The sequence below is a fragment of the Sander lucioperca genome, chromosome 14 (assembly GCF_008315115.2).
Source record: "Sander lucioperca isolate FBNREF2018 chromosome 14, SLUC_FBN_1.2, whole genome shotgun sequence".
Classification (NCBI taxonomy): domain Eukaryota; kingdom Metazoa; phylum Chordata; class Actinopteri; order Perciformes; family Percidae; genus Sander; species Sander lucioperca.
In genome coordinates this window covers 12,750,287-12,768,459 of record NC_050186.1, presented here as the reverse complement: position 1 = coordinate 12,768,459, position 18,173 = coordinate 12,750,287, and the positions used below count along the sequence as shown (strand labels likewise).

Sequence of the window (18,173 nt, the reverse complement as noted above, 5' to 3'; positions counted from 1 at the left end):
TTACAAAATGCGTTGTTATTACATAATGCGTTGTTACAGGCCCCCCTGCACTAACTCTTGAGGACCCTCAAGGGGGTCCCGGACCCCCTGTTGAACATCTCTGATCTATTGAGTGGCTGGTAAAATATGAACATCCACTAGCCATTTGGCTGGTTGACAAAAATGTTAGTTTTGAACCCTGTTGGGAACCACTTTAATTTGTAACAATTACACATTTTATTTATGTATTATCTCAATCTGAAAAGTAAAGGTAGTGAAGGAAATGCTCAAATAACATACATTTTATACCACTAAAACCAGTAGCACGAATACATGTTGTAGAGTACAGAACAGGGGATGGTATTTAAGCTGCAACCTGTTTGTTTTTTCTTTCTTATAGTTCACTTTGCCAGCAATGGTGGCGTCACCATTTTGTCTTCTGCTGATGAGATGAGTGGACAGATGAGAGAGAGAGAGAGAGAGAGAGAGAGAGAGGGAGAGGGAGAGGGAGAGAGAGAGAGAGAGGCGAGGCTTTTACTCCGTGTGTGCTGAGGAGGCTGGCAGTGAGGAGGAGAGTACCGGAGAGGATGCTGGTTGCTGACACAGAGCTACTGGCGTTTCACTTTCTGTCACACTGAAGCAGCTCGAATCCTGACAGAAAGAAAAGAACAACAACATATCTGGGTGAACGCCAAAGGTAAGACCAGACATCTATTTCAAAAAGGATAAATGTTTGAGTTTCATTGATATTGTTTTTATGATGATAACTGACCTTTTTAGTTTGAAAGTTAGTACTTTTTTAAATTTCACGTTGGTTCGCAGCCTGTGGTTCAGCAACACTAAAGACTCAAACAGTCAAGAAATGTAATACAAAAAACTATCTAATTTAAATGAACATTTCTGATATTTCCCAAAATACCTTTTTTTATTCCTTTAAATTATAAAAAAGATTAACTATTAAACTGTAACATATATTTTTAACAGATTTTGGATTGTGAAAATGGATGATTTTTGTCACTGTGTTCAGATATTTCTTTGAGGTTTACGTCTTATTTTTGAAACTATCATTCACAGATAGCTGACGTCATTTAAGTTACAGACTATGATGCACATCACCAATTTAAGAAAGATGAATACCATTTAATTAAATAGAGCACAACTGATACTGGATTTTAAAACTGTTACAGATAGAAATATTTGTGATATTAAAAAACATATGACAATGTTATATAGGCCAATATTTATTTTTTTAAAGATTGTCATAGATTTGATTTTCATTCAGCGAGAAAACATGATGCCTATGACAACAGAATATAAAAACGTAACTTATATTCAATATCTGTAGCTATGTCCGCTAAAACTACAGCTTGTCACTGTTACATCTCGGTGTATGTATGTATTAAACAAAGATGTTAATAAACTAGCTTTAGAGATGCTCAGAGGTGGATCTTGAACCAGGCTAGCCGTTTTCCTCTGTATCACAGAGACGGGCTGGGGCACGCTTTGAACTGTTTGAGTGGGATGGAGCGGGAGATAAGGCGATGCTCCAACATTTTAATAATCCGCTCTGTGCTCCATCCAAAATCCTTGGCTTCACGCTTGCTCACACTCCGCTCCCGTGCGGTATTGACCTTCTTAGCTAACTCCCTACAAAAAAAGCAAATAATGTAATTTCATATATGCTAGTGCCGCGCGTAATGCACCCTAAAACCAAGTGAGCTTTAGAGGTGCTGTTTGGTGGATTTTGTTACTTTATCAGAGAGAGCCAGGCTAGCCGTTTTCCCACAGTTTCCAGTCTTTGTGCTAAGCTAAGCTAACCGCCTCCTGGCTGGGGCTTAATTTTTAACAGGCAGATATGAGAGTGGTAGCGATTTTTGCATCTTACATTTTGGCAAGAAAGTAAATAAACATATTTCCCAAAATATTGAAGTATTTCTTCAAAAAAGGAGCAACTCTTTTGCATCATGGACAGTAAAGGTCTTTATCTCCATGTTAAAGTCGCTGGTCAGCTCCAGAGAAAGCGCCAGTACAGCGAAGCAGCTCACTGGTTAATATGTAGGCTAGTGGCAGCAGTGGAGTCAAAGCTGAGATGGAAAGAGAAGAGGATAAAAAGGAAGTGTGCTATATGTGTGTGTGTGTGTAATTGATTTGCAATACTCACTTTTTATTTGCTCTATCATCCTCAGCCAGTCGATTATTGAGCCCCCTCTTCTTTCCCATGCTCCCTATAATCCCTGCTGAATGCTCCTTTTGCCCCCAATCATCTGTATTGACTGTGGTGTGTGTGAGGTGGGTGGCGGTGGATTATACAGGCTGCTGAGCGCTCAGGTGCTGACTGATGTGGTTAATGTGCTTGAGCAGAAACGGTTCACGCCGACTCAACACCCCCTGCCTGCTGAACTCAGGGGAAATATTTCCTACTCTACTGTTTTTTTTTCTCCTTGTGTCTGAGCTTTTCCAGATATTGGCATTCAAGACTTAATTGTCTTAAGTGCTGCTTTTAGTAGAAAACATCTCAGTGGCAAAATAACTGTTGTCAGCATGAGGTTAATTAGACATTAGGCTCTAAGTTTAAGTAAATGAAATGTAACCCAGTCTGTTAAAGGGTCAGTTTACCCAAATTGCAAAAAGCATCATAGGAATGATTTACGTCCAGTGCCAGCGTTCATTCATTAAAGCAAGGTAGTATGGAGGTCAGGGTGGTGAATGAATGAGTAGCAGCACATCTGATGTTCATGCAGGCGATCAGAGTTCATGTCCTGTCAAAAACATTTCAATTGTTGAAATTGTTGACTTTTTGCCTATTTCTGAACATACTTTAACCATTTAAACAATTGGACACCAAGTGATACTAGGTTCAGAATCACAGATATTGATACCAATACAGATACTTTTTTTATTTTTATGTATGTTTTATTTATGGAAATTTCAATACAAGAGTATATGTACAGGAGTTCCCACAGATTCAAAGTGAAAGGATTACAGTATTCATATGACAAATCATGGGACAGCCAAATGGTGAAGCTACACAAGACCTCCCCCCCCCCTTACCCAAATCTAACAGACGACTAAGGCAAACTTATACAAAGACCAAAAAAAACAACAACAACAGAATAGACCTATTAGATCAGGCTGTTGAATGCTTACAATGGCAAATAATGTTGTAGAAACACATGCCCATGCTCACCCACATACACACCAATACAGATACTTTCTAATATTAAATAAGCAGCTAATGTATAGTGGAGGCCTGTCATGGTTTATGAAGCTGTCCAGTGAAAACCATGTATCTCCAGATGTGTTGATGACATTAAATGATCAGCTAGAAAATGCATCGTCACAAAGTTGAAAACAGGGCTGTTTTTCTGACGCCATGAGAAGTTTTAAAACTTTTTAGTGATACGTGGTTCTCACAGGACAGCGACGCTACAAACGTGATGATCTTATAGACCATGATGCATTGCTGTAGATTAAACTACCCAACAGTATATAAAGGAGTTAAAATGAGCACAACATTAAACATCTACAGCAGTAAAATGCAACATAAACATTAATGCAGCGGGACTATTAATCCAGAAACATAAGATAGAAGAGGAAAACACTGACAGGGAACATTTTACTACAACATATATACTTTTATTTAATTCTTCTGATAATACTCAGGTGGAGGATATTCTTCCACCACCAGAAAGCGGTTTTATATTAATAGATTTTATGAGGGCAAATGTCCAGTTTAAGTGCGTGAAATTGCCTCTTTACTCATAAAAAAGGTGTCAGTCTGGGGTCAGGTCCATTCTGACAGAATCCATCAAAGCAATCAATTGAAATTTATGGATTTCCCCTTTTCCCATTACTTCCAGTGGGGACTGTTCCACATGAGCTCATTCCGTTGAGCGTTTTAGCAATTTGAACGGTTGAAATGTACAGTAATTGACTCTCCTCCTCCTCCTCACATCTGCAGCTGAGGCATGATTGTTTCCAACGCTCGGGAATTCTCTCAGCACAGCAGGAACAGCAGATGTGCCATACAAACCCGCTGTGGCCCAAAGTGTTTGATTAGCTGTGTATCACGGGCACACTTACATTGTTTACAGCCAGAAAGGATGGGCAGAGGCAGATGTGTATTTATATGTGTGTATGTCACAGAAACACAGCTGTAGACAGAAAACCACTATGGCACTCTAATAAATGCTGGTATGTGTGGATCTCTCCACCTGCATGACCCGGATATTTTGTCAGGCGCCTCAGGGCAAAAAATGTCCAACACACACCACCAGCGTTTGTCTTGCATGGCCTCATTTGAACCAATTTAACCCTTGTGTTGTCCTTCTGGGTCAAAATTGAAAATTAACATGGGCTTTTTGGCACTTTTGATGTTTTTGTCACTTATTTTTCTACATTTTTTTTAACGTTTTTGTCTCTTTTCAATGTTTTTTTTTCAATGTTTTCTGCGCTTTTTTTTCAACTCCCACCACTATACACTAATAGCAACTTATTACCACTATTTTTACACTTATTTTGGGAATTTATGGTCAATAAACCTCATTTAGCCTTTATGAAATTATATCTAAATTTTGAGTTTAAATAGCAGAAGGTATTGATTATTTTGACTATTTAAGATCAGAGGATGTTGTTGGATGATCACAGACTGTCCAGCAAGAATTTCTGGCTCTATAATGGCCGGATCTGACACAGCAACCATCTACTGTACTGTAACAGACAACAATATCGTGCTGTCTGAAACACTTTATATTGTTTCATGGCTCAGTGAAAGTCAAACACATGGACAATGATGATGACCAATAGACTCGGTTTAGATGCAAGATTGAGTGTTGACAGGTGAGCGCGTCATATGTGATGACACTTCTCACAGGACATGGTGTTGGTCCATCTCTGACCTCCTTTCTCCTCATTATTCTATCTCTGTCTTTCCTCCTGCAGCTGACGTCCTCATCCTAAAGTCAGACAAACGCCCTCAGCCAGCCGTCTCGCACGCAAACAAAGAGAGGAGACAGACAATTATCCTGAGGTTTGCATTTGTTTAGTGGCTTCAGTGCTGCCGCTGGTGTATAAACACATGCGAAGAGTTGCACAGAATCTGTGATTTCCACTCACCATATGGGTGTTCGCTCTCCTGTCAAACGCACACGCAGAAGGCCACAAGCTGCTAATTATAACTTCCATTTTTTATATATATAATTTTATTCTTTTGGTTTGCAGAAAGTCTGCAGATGATCAGTGAAACCAAAACAGATTTCTTCCAAAATTGTCCTTTGGGAAAGAGATGACAGGAAATGAGAGACGAAAGAGAGAGAGAGAGAGAGATAGAGGATTAGATGCAACAAAGGTCCCCAGATGGATTTCACTTCATCAGCTTTATCCCCAAGGCCACCAGGGCGCCCCAAATCCAGACAGATCCAAACAGCCATGCTGTAAGTCTGCAGTAAATACTAAATACTAGAGTCAACATGCTCACAATGATATTGCTGAAATGCTGATATTTAGATGTTCAGGTAACCGTGTTCATCTTCTTATTTAAGCGTGTTAGCATGCTAATGGTCGCTAATTAGCAGTAAACACAAAGTACAGTTGAGGCTGATGGGAATGTCATTAGTTTTGCAGGTATTTGGTCATGAAGTGACAAAGTATTCAACCTTTTGAAGTAAAAAATTAGGGGATCCCCAAATGTCATTACAGTATTAAGTTGTTATTCATCCTGAGGAGGTCATGAATGTTTGCACCGAATTACATGGCAGTCCATCTAATAGTTGTTGACATATTGAAGTCAAAGTGCTGGACGGACCAACTGATATTTCCATCCCTTGAGCCTCACCGTCAGTGTTGTAGGAAATCAACCCCATTTTTACTCTCGTCTCTGTCTCAGATAAAGAGAACTCAGGGTTTTATTTCAAGACCACAACTGCAGGGATATCACTAAATCGCCTGTGTATCGTCTGATTTATGTGTTAACATCATTACTGTGATTGGATGTAAAATGTCCTGATTCAAATGCAACCAATAAGTTGACTCTAATTTCAAATTTGTTACTGTTATCTCCCTCCCCCGCCCCCCCCTTAACCCGCATTACCAAGAAAGTGAATGTGGGAGAGAAGCACTGGCTGTCTGGGAGATGTCAGCCAAATCGTCGGTAATACATTTGGCTACCTAAACCATTAGGAGTTTATTTGCAAAACAGCATCTACAAGAAAACGCACAGCAGTGTGTAAATTCTGCAGTGTACTGCTGACTGAGACAGCTGGGACCACCTTGTATTTTTTTATCAAGATCAATTTGAGGAGTGCCTATGGTTAGCATTTTTTCCCATTTTATCGTGTCATGCAGTGTGGGACTCGCACTGGTCTGCTCTTGTCTTGGTCTTAACCCCTCAAAGCCTTGGTCTTGTCTCAGTCTCAATACACTCTGGTCTTGGTGATGACTTGGTCTCGGTTTAGGTGGTCTTGACTACAACACTGCTTACCGTTAGCATCGCTGAACAAATGCACAAACACTATCTTTCCTGCTTTCATCCCTCGACCTACTTGTGTACGATGTGCTCTGAAAAGCCACCAAGTGTTTCCCTCTCAAATGTTTTGTTGTACTGCCTCTTCCTCCACTACCTAAACCAGGTAAAGCCACTTCTAGAAAACTCTGTGACGTCAAAGCTTTCAGCCACACATGTTGGGATTGAAGAAGAGATTACTCTTATATCTACGCTTGGCTTTACCCAGGAGTCATCGTGTATGTATGTGTGGGTGTTACACACCAAGTGTTAAGCATCCCCAGAGAGTCATCATCAGACAGGGGATTAAAGTAGGTGGTGATGCCTCTTTGCAAGACTAAGCTCCATAAGCTGCTTCCTCACGAGTCTGACAAGCCTCAGTGGATGAGTGGAGAGCATGAATGGACGGATGACGATGAACGCATGATGGTGGATTGATGAGAGCAGTGACAGCTGTAGGGACAGTGTGAGGAAAGGAGTGGGATGAGTTGGATGAGTGTGTTAAAATGTTCCAGTCTAATTCAGATGGGAGTCAGTGTTTGGATTCCTTGGGGAATGTTCTGTGTACCGTAAATAACCGTTGTAGTGGATGAGGAAGGCTGAACATAGTTTACGGAGATGACTAACTTCCTTTTAAGGTCAGACGACCGATCCTCCCCTTCCGGTGGACCACTACGGGACCTTATTTCGGAAAAAATTTGTATGGTAGTGAACGGGGAGGGACAAATAATTATTTTATCCCGTTTGAATTGAGCCATAAATTACACATGATGTTGATGATGTGTAGGTTTGTCGTAGCACCACTAAATTTTCTGTGAAACCGCTCAGCCTCACAAGATAGGTGGAGATCTCATCCCCCACCCAATGTTGAACCCAAAGTTACGCCCTTGGTAGAATTGCATGGATTTTTTGTCAGCATGCGGTTGTCTAGTTGAAAAACACTGTATTGGATTAATCACAGGACAAAACCGACTGGGGTTTCTACATTTATGTTTAGTGTGAGCTCCACATCGTGGGCCGCTCAGCTGATCCGTACAGTTTAAACACTAAAGTCTCAGGTTCTGGTCGAGCCGATTTCAACTTTTTTCAGGTCAAGATGTCCGTTCACACTAAAACATCTCAACAACAGAAAAACTGAACTGAACCTTTCCACTTTTTTTTGGACGGAAAATGACAACAGTGAGCATCACAGCCCACATCTGCTGATGACTGGGACAGACAGTCTGACTCTGCTGAGCTTCAGCTGTTCAAACCCCAGTTCTGTCCTGCTCTGTTGACAGAAGACTCGGATTCGACGGTGGCTCATAAATGCTACCTGTTTGCCCAAGCGACCAGTTATTCTTGCAAATCACTGCTTTATGCTGACCAAACAAAGATGAAGCCTGACAACAGCTGTATTGTTTGATCACAGCCACACAGCCTCTGATCTGTGCAGACGTTGCCTCACTTTTTATCCCGTACACTGGCGATTTCACATTTATCTACTCTGTAGTTTGACAAGTTTCGTTTTTCATTCTTAATTGTTGGAGAAAAGAAAAGTGAAAAAAATATTTTGAAAACGGTGTGTCTTAAACACCAATCAAAGGAAAACCATGCTCTGGTTTTATGATGGATATTTCCAAAATTGTAAGTGTGCACAATTTGGATTTTTTATACCTCCAAATACAGAAGTTAAGATAATCGGACTAAATATAACTAAATTATTTTTGTGTCGTTATTGGCCTTATCAGACTTTGTTGCAGTGACGCATCATGTTCCAAAAGCACAGTTATTACTGATGGAAATGTTGCACAAAACTATCAAAATAAGCCCCAAATTGTAATAAACCAGAATTTCCTTTCAACCTGAGATGACATAAAAAAGCTTTTTTTTATATTTCCCTCTTGAGTTATGACTATAGACTTAGATAAAGTATTTAATGGAGCGTATACTATGTATTTATTAAGTGCAAGCACATTTTTCTTTTGCTCCTAAAACATGAATGTGAAATATAAAAAAAAACCAACGTGAAACCAGTCTGACGTAGGCAGGCCTCTCGGCGTTACAGGACACACAGGAAGATGACGCAATCTGTCAGAGTTTTCCTCCCTGCAGCGCTCACACAATCTCTCCCACTCTGTGTGTGTGTGCGTGCGTGCGCGTGCATGTGCGCATGCGTGTGTGTGTGTGTGTGTGTGTGTTTGTGTGTGTGTGGCCCTGCAGCTCTAAGTCAGCCCACATAGTCTCATGGAGCTAAAATGCCCTGGTTTCCTTTTACTTCATGTCAATTTGCACTGCTTTTCTCTGAGTCACTGACCATGTGTGACAGGTCCTCTCTCTGCACACAAAGTGTGTGTGTCAGGGGGAGAGCGTGTGTGTGTGTAAGTCAGGGGGAGAGCCGTGTGTGTGTAAGTCAGGGGGAGAGCCGTGTGTGTGTAAGTCAGGGGGAGAGCCGTGTGTGTGTGTGACATTTTTTGCATGTCAATTTGTGTTAATGTTAATGCCAGGTTGGTAAAGGTCTTAATTACAGAAAACCTACTTTACTAAACAGACAGACAGAGAGACAGACAGACAGAGAGACAGAGAGACAGAGAGACAGAGAGAGAGACAGACAGAGAGACAGAGAGAGAGACAGACAGAGAGACAGAGAGAGAGACAGAAAGACAGACAGAGAGACAGACAGAGAGACAGACAGAGAGAGAGAGACAGAGAGACAGACAGAGAGACAGAGAGACAGACAGAGAGACAGACAGACAGAGAGAGACAGATAGAGACTGACGGACGGCCGGACAGACGGATGGACGGAGGGACGTGTGATTAGCTGAAAGATAGAAGAGCTCCTCAGTGTTCCACTTCTCCTTATCTGACCTCAGAGAGAGAGGAAGACATGTTTTTGTGTTGGATGGAACAGAAGAAGATTTCAGCCATGCTTGCAGCTCTCTGTGGCTGTTTGAATGCACAGACGGGCTTTGAGCTAAACGCGGACATGCTCGCAATGACAATTGTGACAAAACGTTGACGTTAAGCAGGTCTGTTGACTGCGTTTTAGTTGAGCATGTCAGCATCTGGAGACATCTGGAAGCTGCTTGACATCCTCCCGGGATCATATATCTTCATGTCGGTTTGCTTTCTACGTAAACGTTGTTTGTCTTTAATACTTTATGTTGGCTAGTCTGTACACACACCTATTGCATGTCTTGGAAGAGGGGTTTCCTCCATTTTAAACCTCCTGTTAAAGTTTTTTTTGGGGAAGTTTTCCTGATCTGAATCGAGGGTCAAAGGAGAGAAAGTGTACAATGATGTACAGGTTCTAAAGCCCCTTGAGGCAAATTTGTCATTAGTGGTATTGGGCTATATTGACTTGACTTTACATTTGCTAATTAGCTCAAAATGCAAAGTCTAACTGAGGCTGATGAAAATGCCATTGGTTTTTGCAGGAAGTTAGTCATTAAGATCTTGACCTGATGATGGCGCTAGAGGAAAGGTAAGACCAAAATCATTAGGATTAATCTAGTCTCGCAGTGCCAGACCGATCTCCACAGAGCTGTGGAGGAAGGTCTGGCTACACCACAGATGCATTCTGGGATAGTGGAAAAAAACGCTCTGGGTTGTTTGCATTTCTTTAAACCAATCACAATCGTCTTGGGTGACACTAAGCTCTGGACGCAGAGGAAATCCTCTCTAACTTATTCTTTGTAAATCTTTACAATCATTCCCCGAAAGAACCAAGCAGGTCTGCCTTGTTGCACGATCCAAATGTTCTTCAGACCTTCCCATTTTCAGTGTGCTTGGTAGCTCGAAGTTTGTCGTTGTTTCCCGAAGAGAACCAAGTTAGACAACGGCAACACACAGAGAGCGCCTCTCTCGGCTTTATCCTGGAAATGTACTTCTGTTGATCCAGTCTAGGATTCATCCTCTGGGAACCATGAAAGTCTGTACAAAATTTTATGTCAATCCATTTAATAGTTGTTAAGATATTTCAGTCTGGACCAAAGTGGTTGACCGACTGACAGACAGAAAAATTAAAACCTCACAACTTTTTCCTAAAATCTACATCTTGAATGTGCAACGCTCAAAAATAATTTATCTCAGATGTTATCCCTTCCCTTCCCTTCAATGATTTATTTTTAAGGTTCTAACTATTTAAATCCTTCTCAAATTTACATAAAAACAACTGTGAGTGGGTAGATGAAAATGAAAATTGCCCTGTTACTCCTCTCCTCATGGAGGACCTCAAATGGACGCACACACACACACACACACACACACACACACACACACACACACACACACACACACACACACACATCCCTTCATTGGCTTCTGGTAAAATTCATAATACAGTATAAGATGCTGTTGATTACCTTCAAAGCATTACATGACCTTTCCCCCCATTACATTTCTGAGCTCCTTGTTCCTCACTACACGCCCCCTCAGATCCTCCAACCTTGGTCTTTTATCTATTGCTCGCTCCAACTACAAAACCAAATGTGATCATGCTTTTGCCCTTGTAGCTCCAACCCTCTGGAATCTTCTCCCTCTCTGTTAGGTCTGCTGAATCTCTTGACTGGTTTAAGCGTCTTTGAAAAACCCACCTTTTATACTTTAGCCTTTGTGTAAAGTGCTGCACCCCAATTATGCTGTCTTCTAAACTTAATTTGTATTTTGTAACTCATGTTTCTTTTTATTTATTCGTATGTATTGTGCATGTGTGTGTGAAGCACTTTGAAACTGCGTGCTTTTAAAATGCTGTATGAATGAAGTGTTACTTATGCACGTGCACATGCACGCACGCACGCACGCACATACCCCTGCTCCCCTGAGGTCGTTCTGCCTCTCAGTCAACTGGCGCTATAAAACAGGTGTAAATCAAACCAGGCTTCATGTGATGACATGTGTCCTTGGCGTGTCCTTCTCAAGAATTGCTCGCAGGAAGCCACATCATCCCCCACATCATGGACAAAGTTCAGTACGTGCTAGATGAGTATTTGACATTTGTCATACTGTATAAGCCTGAAGTGAACACTGGATACAAAAAAGGAAAAACTGGACTACTTGTTTTTGATGCTCGATGTTTTTTTAAGCCCCCAACGTCTCCTTCCAGGCAGCGCTGCGACCGTTGACTTCAAGGCACCTAACCCTAACCCTAACCATAACCATAACCATAACCATAACCATTGCCTGCAGCACTGCCTGGAAGGAGAAGTTGGGGGCTTAAAACACAGATAAACGTTTTTTGTGGTGGAAGGCACTGGAAGAACCACACTACAGCACAATGAACACCATACAAATATGTTTATTGCTGACACGTGAATGTAACCAAGTACATTTACTCAAGTGTACTTGTACTTTACTTGAGTATTTCTATTTTATGCAACTTTATACTTGTACTCCGCTACATCTCAGAGGTAAATATTGTACTTTTTACTCCACTACATTTGTCTGACAGCTTTAGTTACTTTTCAGATGACAGTTTTTCCTCCCCTTCCTGTCCAGTGAAAACCACGGATCTCCAGATGTGTTGATGTTGAATGTTTATGATAAACTGAAGGATGAAGTCTTCCTTTGTGTTGAGAAAATGCTCCTTTTTAACCTTCTTAAAGTCTTTAAAAAGCCTCTTGGATCGGCTGGAAAATGCATCGTCACAAAGCTGAAAACAGGGCTGTTTTTCTGACGCCATGAAAAGTTTTAAAACTTTAGAGATACGTGGTTCTCATAGGACTGCGACGCTACAAACAGCATGATTTTATAGAATATGATGCATTGCTGTAGAATTATCTACCCAACAGTAAATAAAGGAGTTAAAATGAGCATAACATTAAATGTTTACAGCAGGAAAATGCAACATAAACATGAATGCAGCAGGAATATTAATCCATAAGTGAAGTACAGGTAAAGTACCTCGACTTTGTGCTCAAGTACAGTACTTGAGTAAATGGCATTGATCTGCTGCACATTCGATCTGCTGATTAAGGGTTGGAGGGTGAACAGAGGCTGATATTGATACGCTGTCATGTGTAAAGCAGTTTGTGTCCTCTGACTTTGAGAATCAGATAGAAGAGTGATGTCCTGCTGCAGAGCTCATTGATCTACTGTAAAGGCAGCAATGGCTCGGGTCAATAGTCAACTCTGTGTGTGTGTGTGTGTGTGTGTGTGTGTCACATGTGACAGTGAAGCAGAGAAATAAATGACCCTGACTCTAATTCTTGGCTGACATTATATCGACCTATGAATTACATTCTTTTATAGCCGAGAAAGTCATATTTGTTATTTACTTTAAAATGTAATTTCATTTACTCAAGTGCAATGTTCACGTATTTGTAATTTACTTAACTTTCAGGATTTCAATTTTTCAGTTTCCCCCTGTTTCTAGTCTTTATGCTGAGCTAAATCCGACTACACATGATAGGCGGCAAAACCGCTTTGCGCTGGCCGTTCCGTTGATTTCCTACGGGGGAGGGCGGTGGCGCCCAACGGGCCGCTGCTCTACCCCTGGCGTCGCGCACCGCTCAGATTTGCCGCTTTGCGCTGCACTCAAAGTTCCAATTATTTCAACTTTGACGTAGTTGCCCCTGACCTTTCGAAAGCACAACCAATGAGATAACAGCATGTCGTTACCGGGAAATAGCTAGATGACGAATACGCAGAGAGCAAATCGCTTATCATGTGTAGGCGGCTTAACCGTCCTGGCTGTAGCTTTATATTGTCACTGTCAGGCAAATACCTTTGTTTTCAGGAAATTAAAAAATGTTGCCATTTTTCGCAATCACCTTCAAATCACCTCATCACTGTTGACATTTTTGTAAAACCCACAGACAGACAGAAAGGGTGACCAATAGCATGATTTATGGAAAAAAATCAAATGATGGCGCGACCTTTAGCTCACCCAATAGAGTGTGCATGCGCCCCATTGTAGGCTGAGTACTTGGCAACGGCCTGGGTTTGAATCCGACTTGCGGCCCTTTGCTGCATGTCATTCTCGCTCTCCTCCCTTTCCTGTCTGTCACGATCACTGTCTAATAAAATGATAAAAATAAACAAAAAGCCCCAAAAAAATAATCTTTAAAATAAAAAAATAAAATGATGAAATATGGAGATACGAAGGTTTCTGCCCGACAGCGACGATGTATTTGTGTGTGTGTGTGTATGTGTGTGTGTGTGTGTGTGTGTGTGTGTGTGTTACATTGAGAGGTGACTCACAGGCTGAAAGTGTCTGCCATTTCAGAACATTTCTTTTCTTACTGACCCCACCTTTCTCTCTCTCTGAACCCTCCATGATACACACACACACACACACACACACACACACACACACACACACACACACACACACACACACACATCAATCTGTCAGGTTGCCACATTGTCCCCAATGATACCACCCTGACATTTGCATCGGAGAAAGGACAGGGAGGGAAAAGAGGGCAACGAATGAGAAAGAAGAGCACTGAGCCGTTAACTAAGTGAGGCATTAAAATATTCCCACTCAGCAGCTACTGCCTGATCTCATGATGTTTAACGCTCTGACACAGCCACATAACAGCTCGTACCTACACTAGATGATTCTTCAGACTCTTAAAGGCAAGTTAGAAGTGACCGGTCATGTAGATTATACAGATAATTTGGGGTTGGCCACCTTCAAGACCCTTAAAAATAGGGAATAAAATGTGCTTACGATAGAGAGGAAATGATGCATATATAATTTTATGTTTTCTCTCCATACTGTCAGCGAAAAGAGTGCAGGATCAGTCAACGGGAGAGGTGGCGTCTGTCTCAGCAGCCTGGTTTGGACCAGAGGCGAGAAGTTGAGGTCAAGCTTTACTCTTAACAATGTTCCTGTCAAAAGATAATGAGTGCGCTTCTCTGCAGTGAAAATGTCTTCAGGCATGCACATTGCAGACCACACTTCCATTACACATCACAGCTTGTCCGCAGTCAGCAGTCAGTCTCAATTAACGCACTGTTTTCAAGCAGCTGCACAAGTACTGTAAATGGTGCCCGTGCACTCAGACATGACCGGCAGATGTTTAACAGAGGCGCGGGTACAGCAGTAGGTGTGTTAGAGCTGAAATAAATCATGGATAATCATATTAGCTTCTCTCAGAGCTTTTAAAAGGAGTGCCTCTTCGGCTGTGGCACACTGTTGGGCAGTTAAGTGGACGGTGAAATCTCTGTACTTCTTCTCTCTTACAGGCAGAATAATGCACAGTGCTTGTACAGTATTATGTTGGGAGTCTGACTCGGTCACTGATTTTAATCTGTAGCCTACAATTGTGTTCACATGAGTTGACGCCAGTTTGTACATTTCATACGGTCATTTTTTAAATCCCTTTAGTGTACACTTCCAACACAAGATTTCACACAAAATATATAAACTATCTGTAATAGAATTATACATATTTCAAATTTTAGAAGGAGCAGCATTTCATCAAAACAACACAAGAGTCTACAGCTGTGCTAGCCGCCCTGTGAGCTTGTACTTTGGCACAGCGGTGCTTTGAGCTAAATGCTAACATCTGCGTGCCAACATGCAGGGGCGGGGCCAGAATGGGGGCAATGAAATACGATGAAAAGTGAAACTAATATTGAATGTGATGTTTTAGCAGAATTATTAGCTAAATTATCCTAGCTAATATTTCCTATATTTCTAAGCAGATTTTCTATGCTGTATTCTGATCCCGACTGATTATTGGTCCCCCCCTGTGCCACCCCACTTAAAAAATGAAACGCCCCTACCAACATGCTCAGAATAGCAATGCTGAACATGCTTGTGTTTAGCAGGTATAATCAAAGATACTCTATAGTTAGTATATAGCAAAATGAACCTAGGGGTTAATATGTTTACCGTGTCGAGCGTTCTCTGGGACATGTTTTCATATTAAGGGTGGTACGCGATCACGGAAGGCTTGTATCATGTGGATGTGCCAAGAGTTTTGTTGTCGTTACTTAGAATTCCTCATGGGGGAGACAGAAACTACGCACTATATATCTATTAAGATAAGTTGACAATTATTCACACAATACACAGGAGTACGAAGAGGTAATTGCTTTTACTAATTAAGAAGAAATAGAAAGGTTTAGTAGCATTTCAGGAGCTGTGGTCAAGCTGGGCACATGTCTGCCTCGTTCCATAATGTGCACGGACACTCTGCAGGTATGCAGGTAGATTAAATCTTCATAACCATCCCAAAGCAGCAGAGCTGCTATCCAAGTTCCAGTTGTAACCTGAAGGTCTGTGCTTCACAATTATGCATGCAACAAATTTAGCCATCTTGATCAAATCTCTCATAACTTAAATCTCTTGCTGCACAGTGGGAGTACAGGCTTCTTTACTGTGTTTCTAAAAACACCAATTAGATGGCTGGAGTTTGGTGCACAGCAGAATTGTAAATAAGGAAATATAGTGGTGGTAAAATACAGAAAATCTGCTGTATTGTTTGAAAAAAAAGATTTATTTTTGTTTAGGGAAAAATCAAAACTCAAATTCCTCGATATCTCTGAAACATTGTGACAAAAATTATGTTTTTCCCTTATCTCATTGTTACTCTTTAACGGTTAAATAAAGTGTGTCAGTAACTGATTTTGGTCTAATGTTAAAAAGGCAAAACACACTTAAAAGTCTTGTAATGTTTAACATATTTGTTGTAATACTTAGAGCTTGATGTTGGTGCATCTTCCCCGAATAAAGTCATGATAACAGAACAGATCGTCTGCATCCTCTGGTGAAACCACAAGCTCATCCCTGAAGCCACAGTTTGCTCGTGCACGTTCCTGCCCATCATGGCAAGCCACGAAATGATCAAACAGACACATTTGAGGAAAAAGAACTGTTGCATTCACTTCACAAGTTGACAGCATTTGATTATTGCTGACAGGAAATGTGGCCTCTGCTCTGTCAGTTGGGGGATTTTAAAAGCTTAAGTTAAGAGTCGACTGCTTTTTAAAATGTGAAATAAAAAGGAAAGATTTTGCAGCTTTTTAAAATACAATGGGGAAAATCAAAATGGGGCAAAACAAAATATTTCATGACGCTGAATTCTTTGCACGCACTTTGAAAACTTTTTGTTGCTAATGCTGGAATAGGAACTTTTTCTGCAGGATTTCTGCCTTTGAATCAGGCTTTCACCATCTGAAGGTAATGTGCTGAAATGTTATTTATTATGAATATTATTATGGTTAATTTTGCTCAATTCCCACCCATGTTAGAGAATGCACAAGCTTCAGATTTTTTTTAAAACATGGCTTGAGACAAATCAATCACGTGATCACTGATCTAAACCTTTGTATGGAACCAACCAACTCCAAGACTATGTATATTTAATATTTTTGGAAGAATTTTTATATGCGATGTACTGTTATTGACCAAAGTCTCCCGTCACAGGCTATAGAGTTTCTAAAGCGTGAAAACAGAGCCAGGAAAGACTTTTCTCAGACCACTTGAATTGCAAAATGCAAAAAGATTATTATGGAATTTTTGCCCAATGATGCAAAAAACTAGCCGGGTTGACACCAGACCCTTCTCAGTTGTAACTGAAACATACAAAAAACATAGTCAATACTACGCTTGCTTTTAACATGTACAGATATACACAATGTAAATATATCAACTTTTACATAAAAAATCTTTTACATGAATTAAATCCTGTTGCCTTTTTACTGTTACTCTATTGTAGATTCAACTTCACATTACACAACGTATGACATAATATTTTAACTTGTATGAATCATCTGTTCATTTATTTATTGTATGAACCTCCAATGACTTACAAACAGTGTAATCATAAGCAATAACTCGGTACACCTGCCTGCCACAGCTTCAAGGCCTGAATTTGAGAAATTGATCAATCGCCTACAGTAATTAAACATTTTATTGAAGTTTGTTGCTTCAAAACTTTTTCTTGTTCTGGCTGCTAGTTTAAGACAATGAACAAAATGCATGACACATGCTTTCAGATGATCACTTGCTTTCATGTTTCATTATTAAGATAAGTCATCATGTAACCCACCTGTGAGCTACTGTTTGTGACAAACGTTTGCAGTCGCTCAGCGACCCAGCTGTGCTCCTGTCCTCAGGCATCAGTGTCTCGCTCCCCTTAGTAATGCACTTTTTTTGGCCGTTGTGTCCGAGCTGCATTTTTACTTTGCATGCCACTTATACTCTGTGTGTGTGTGTGAGTGTGTGTGTGTGTGTGTGTGTGTGGATGTTTTAACTATATTCGTGGGGTCTAAAATCCGGGAGTCCAGTATACTTGTGGGGTCCCAACAGCTTTGTGTGGCCAAAATGCTGGATCCCACAAATTTAAAGGGCTGTTTGAGGGTTGAGACTTGGCTTTAGGACTAGGGTTAGAATTAGGTTGTGTGTGTGTGTGTGTGTGTGTGTGTGTGTGTGTGTGTTTTCAATTATTATTATAAGTTGTTCTACAGTAAACTGATGAACCACATGCTTGTAAGACACCTTTAATGTATTGTGCTAAAAAAGTGTGTGTGTGTGTGTGTGTGTGTGTGTGTGTGTGTGTGTTTTGAGTTCAGGATCGGGTGGATGATGAACATGTCTGGCGGCCCCCCAGGGGAGGAGCTCACAGATGAGGAGAAGGAGATCATCAACAGTGTCCTGGCTCGGGCGGCCATGATGGAGGCCATGGAGCATGAGAGGATTGAGTGAGATGGAAAACTATTGTCTCTGTTGCACAGAATCACACCAGTGGACCGTGCAGAG

The 18,173-nt window shown here is 41.0% G+C and overlaps 1 protein-coding gene across 2 annotated transcripts in view; it reads left to right on the top strand.

Annotated features, from left to right (window-relative positions):
• Window positions 1–520: 520 nt before the first annotated feature.
• Window positions 521–18,173, top strand: part of rph3aa (rabphilin 3A homolog (mouse), a) — a 34,890-nt gene continuing 17,237 nt past the window's right edge. Inside the window, exons 1-2 of one of the 2 annotated variants that reach the window (XM_031301311.2) lie at window positions 521–676; window positions 17,987–18,115. In XM_031301311.2, coding sequence (XP_031157171.1) covers window positions 17,997–18,115 — 119 coding nt within the window. In that variant the 5' untranslated portion in view covers window positions 521–676; window positions 17,987–17,996. The remainder of the gene's footprint in view (window positions 677–17,986; window positions 18,116–18,173) is intronic. The other variant, XM_031301310.2, reaches the window with a different exon arrangement.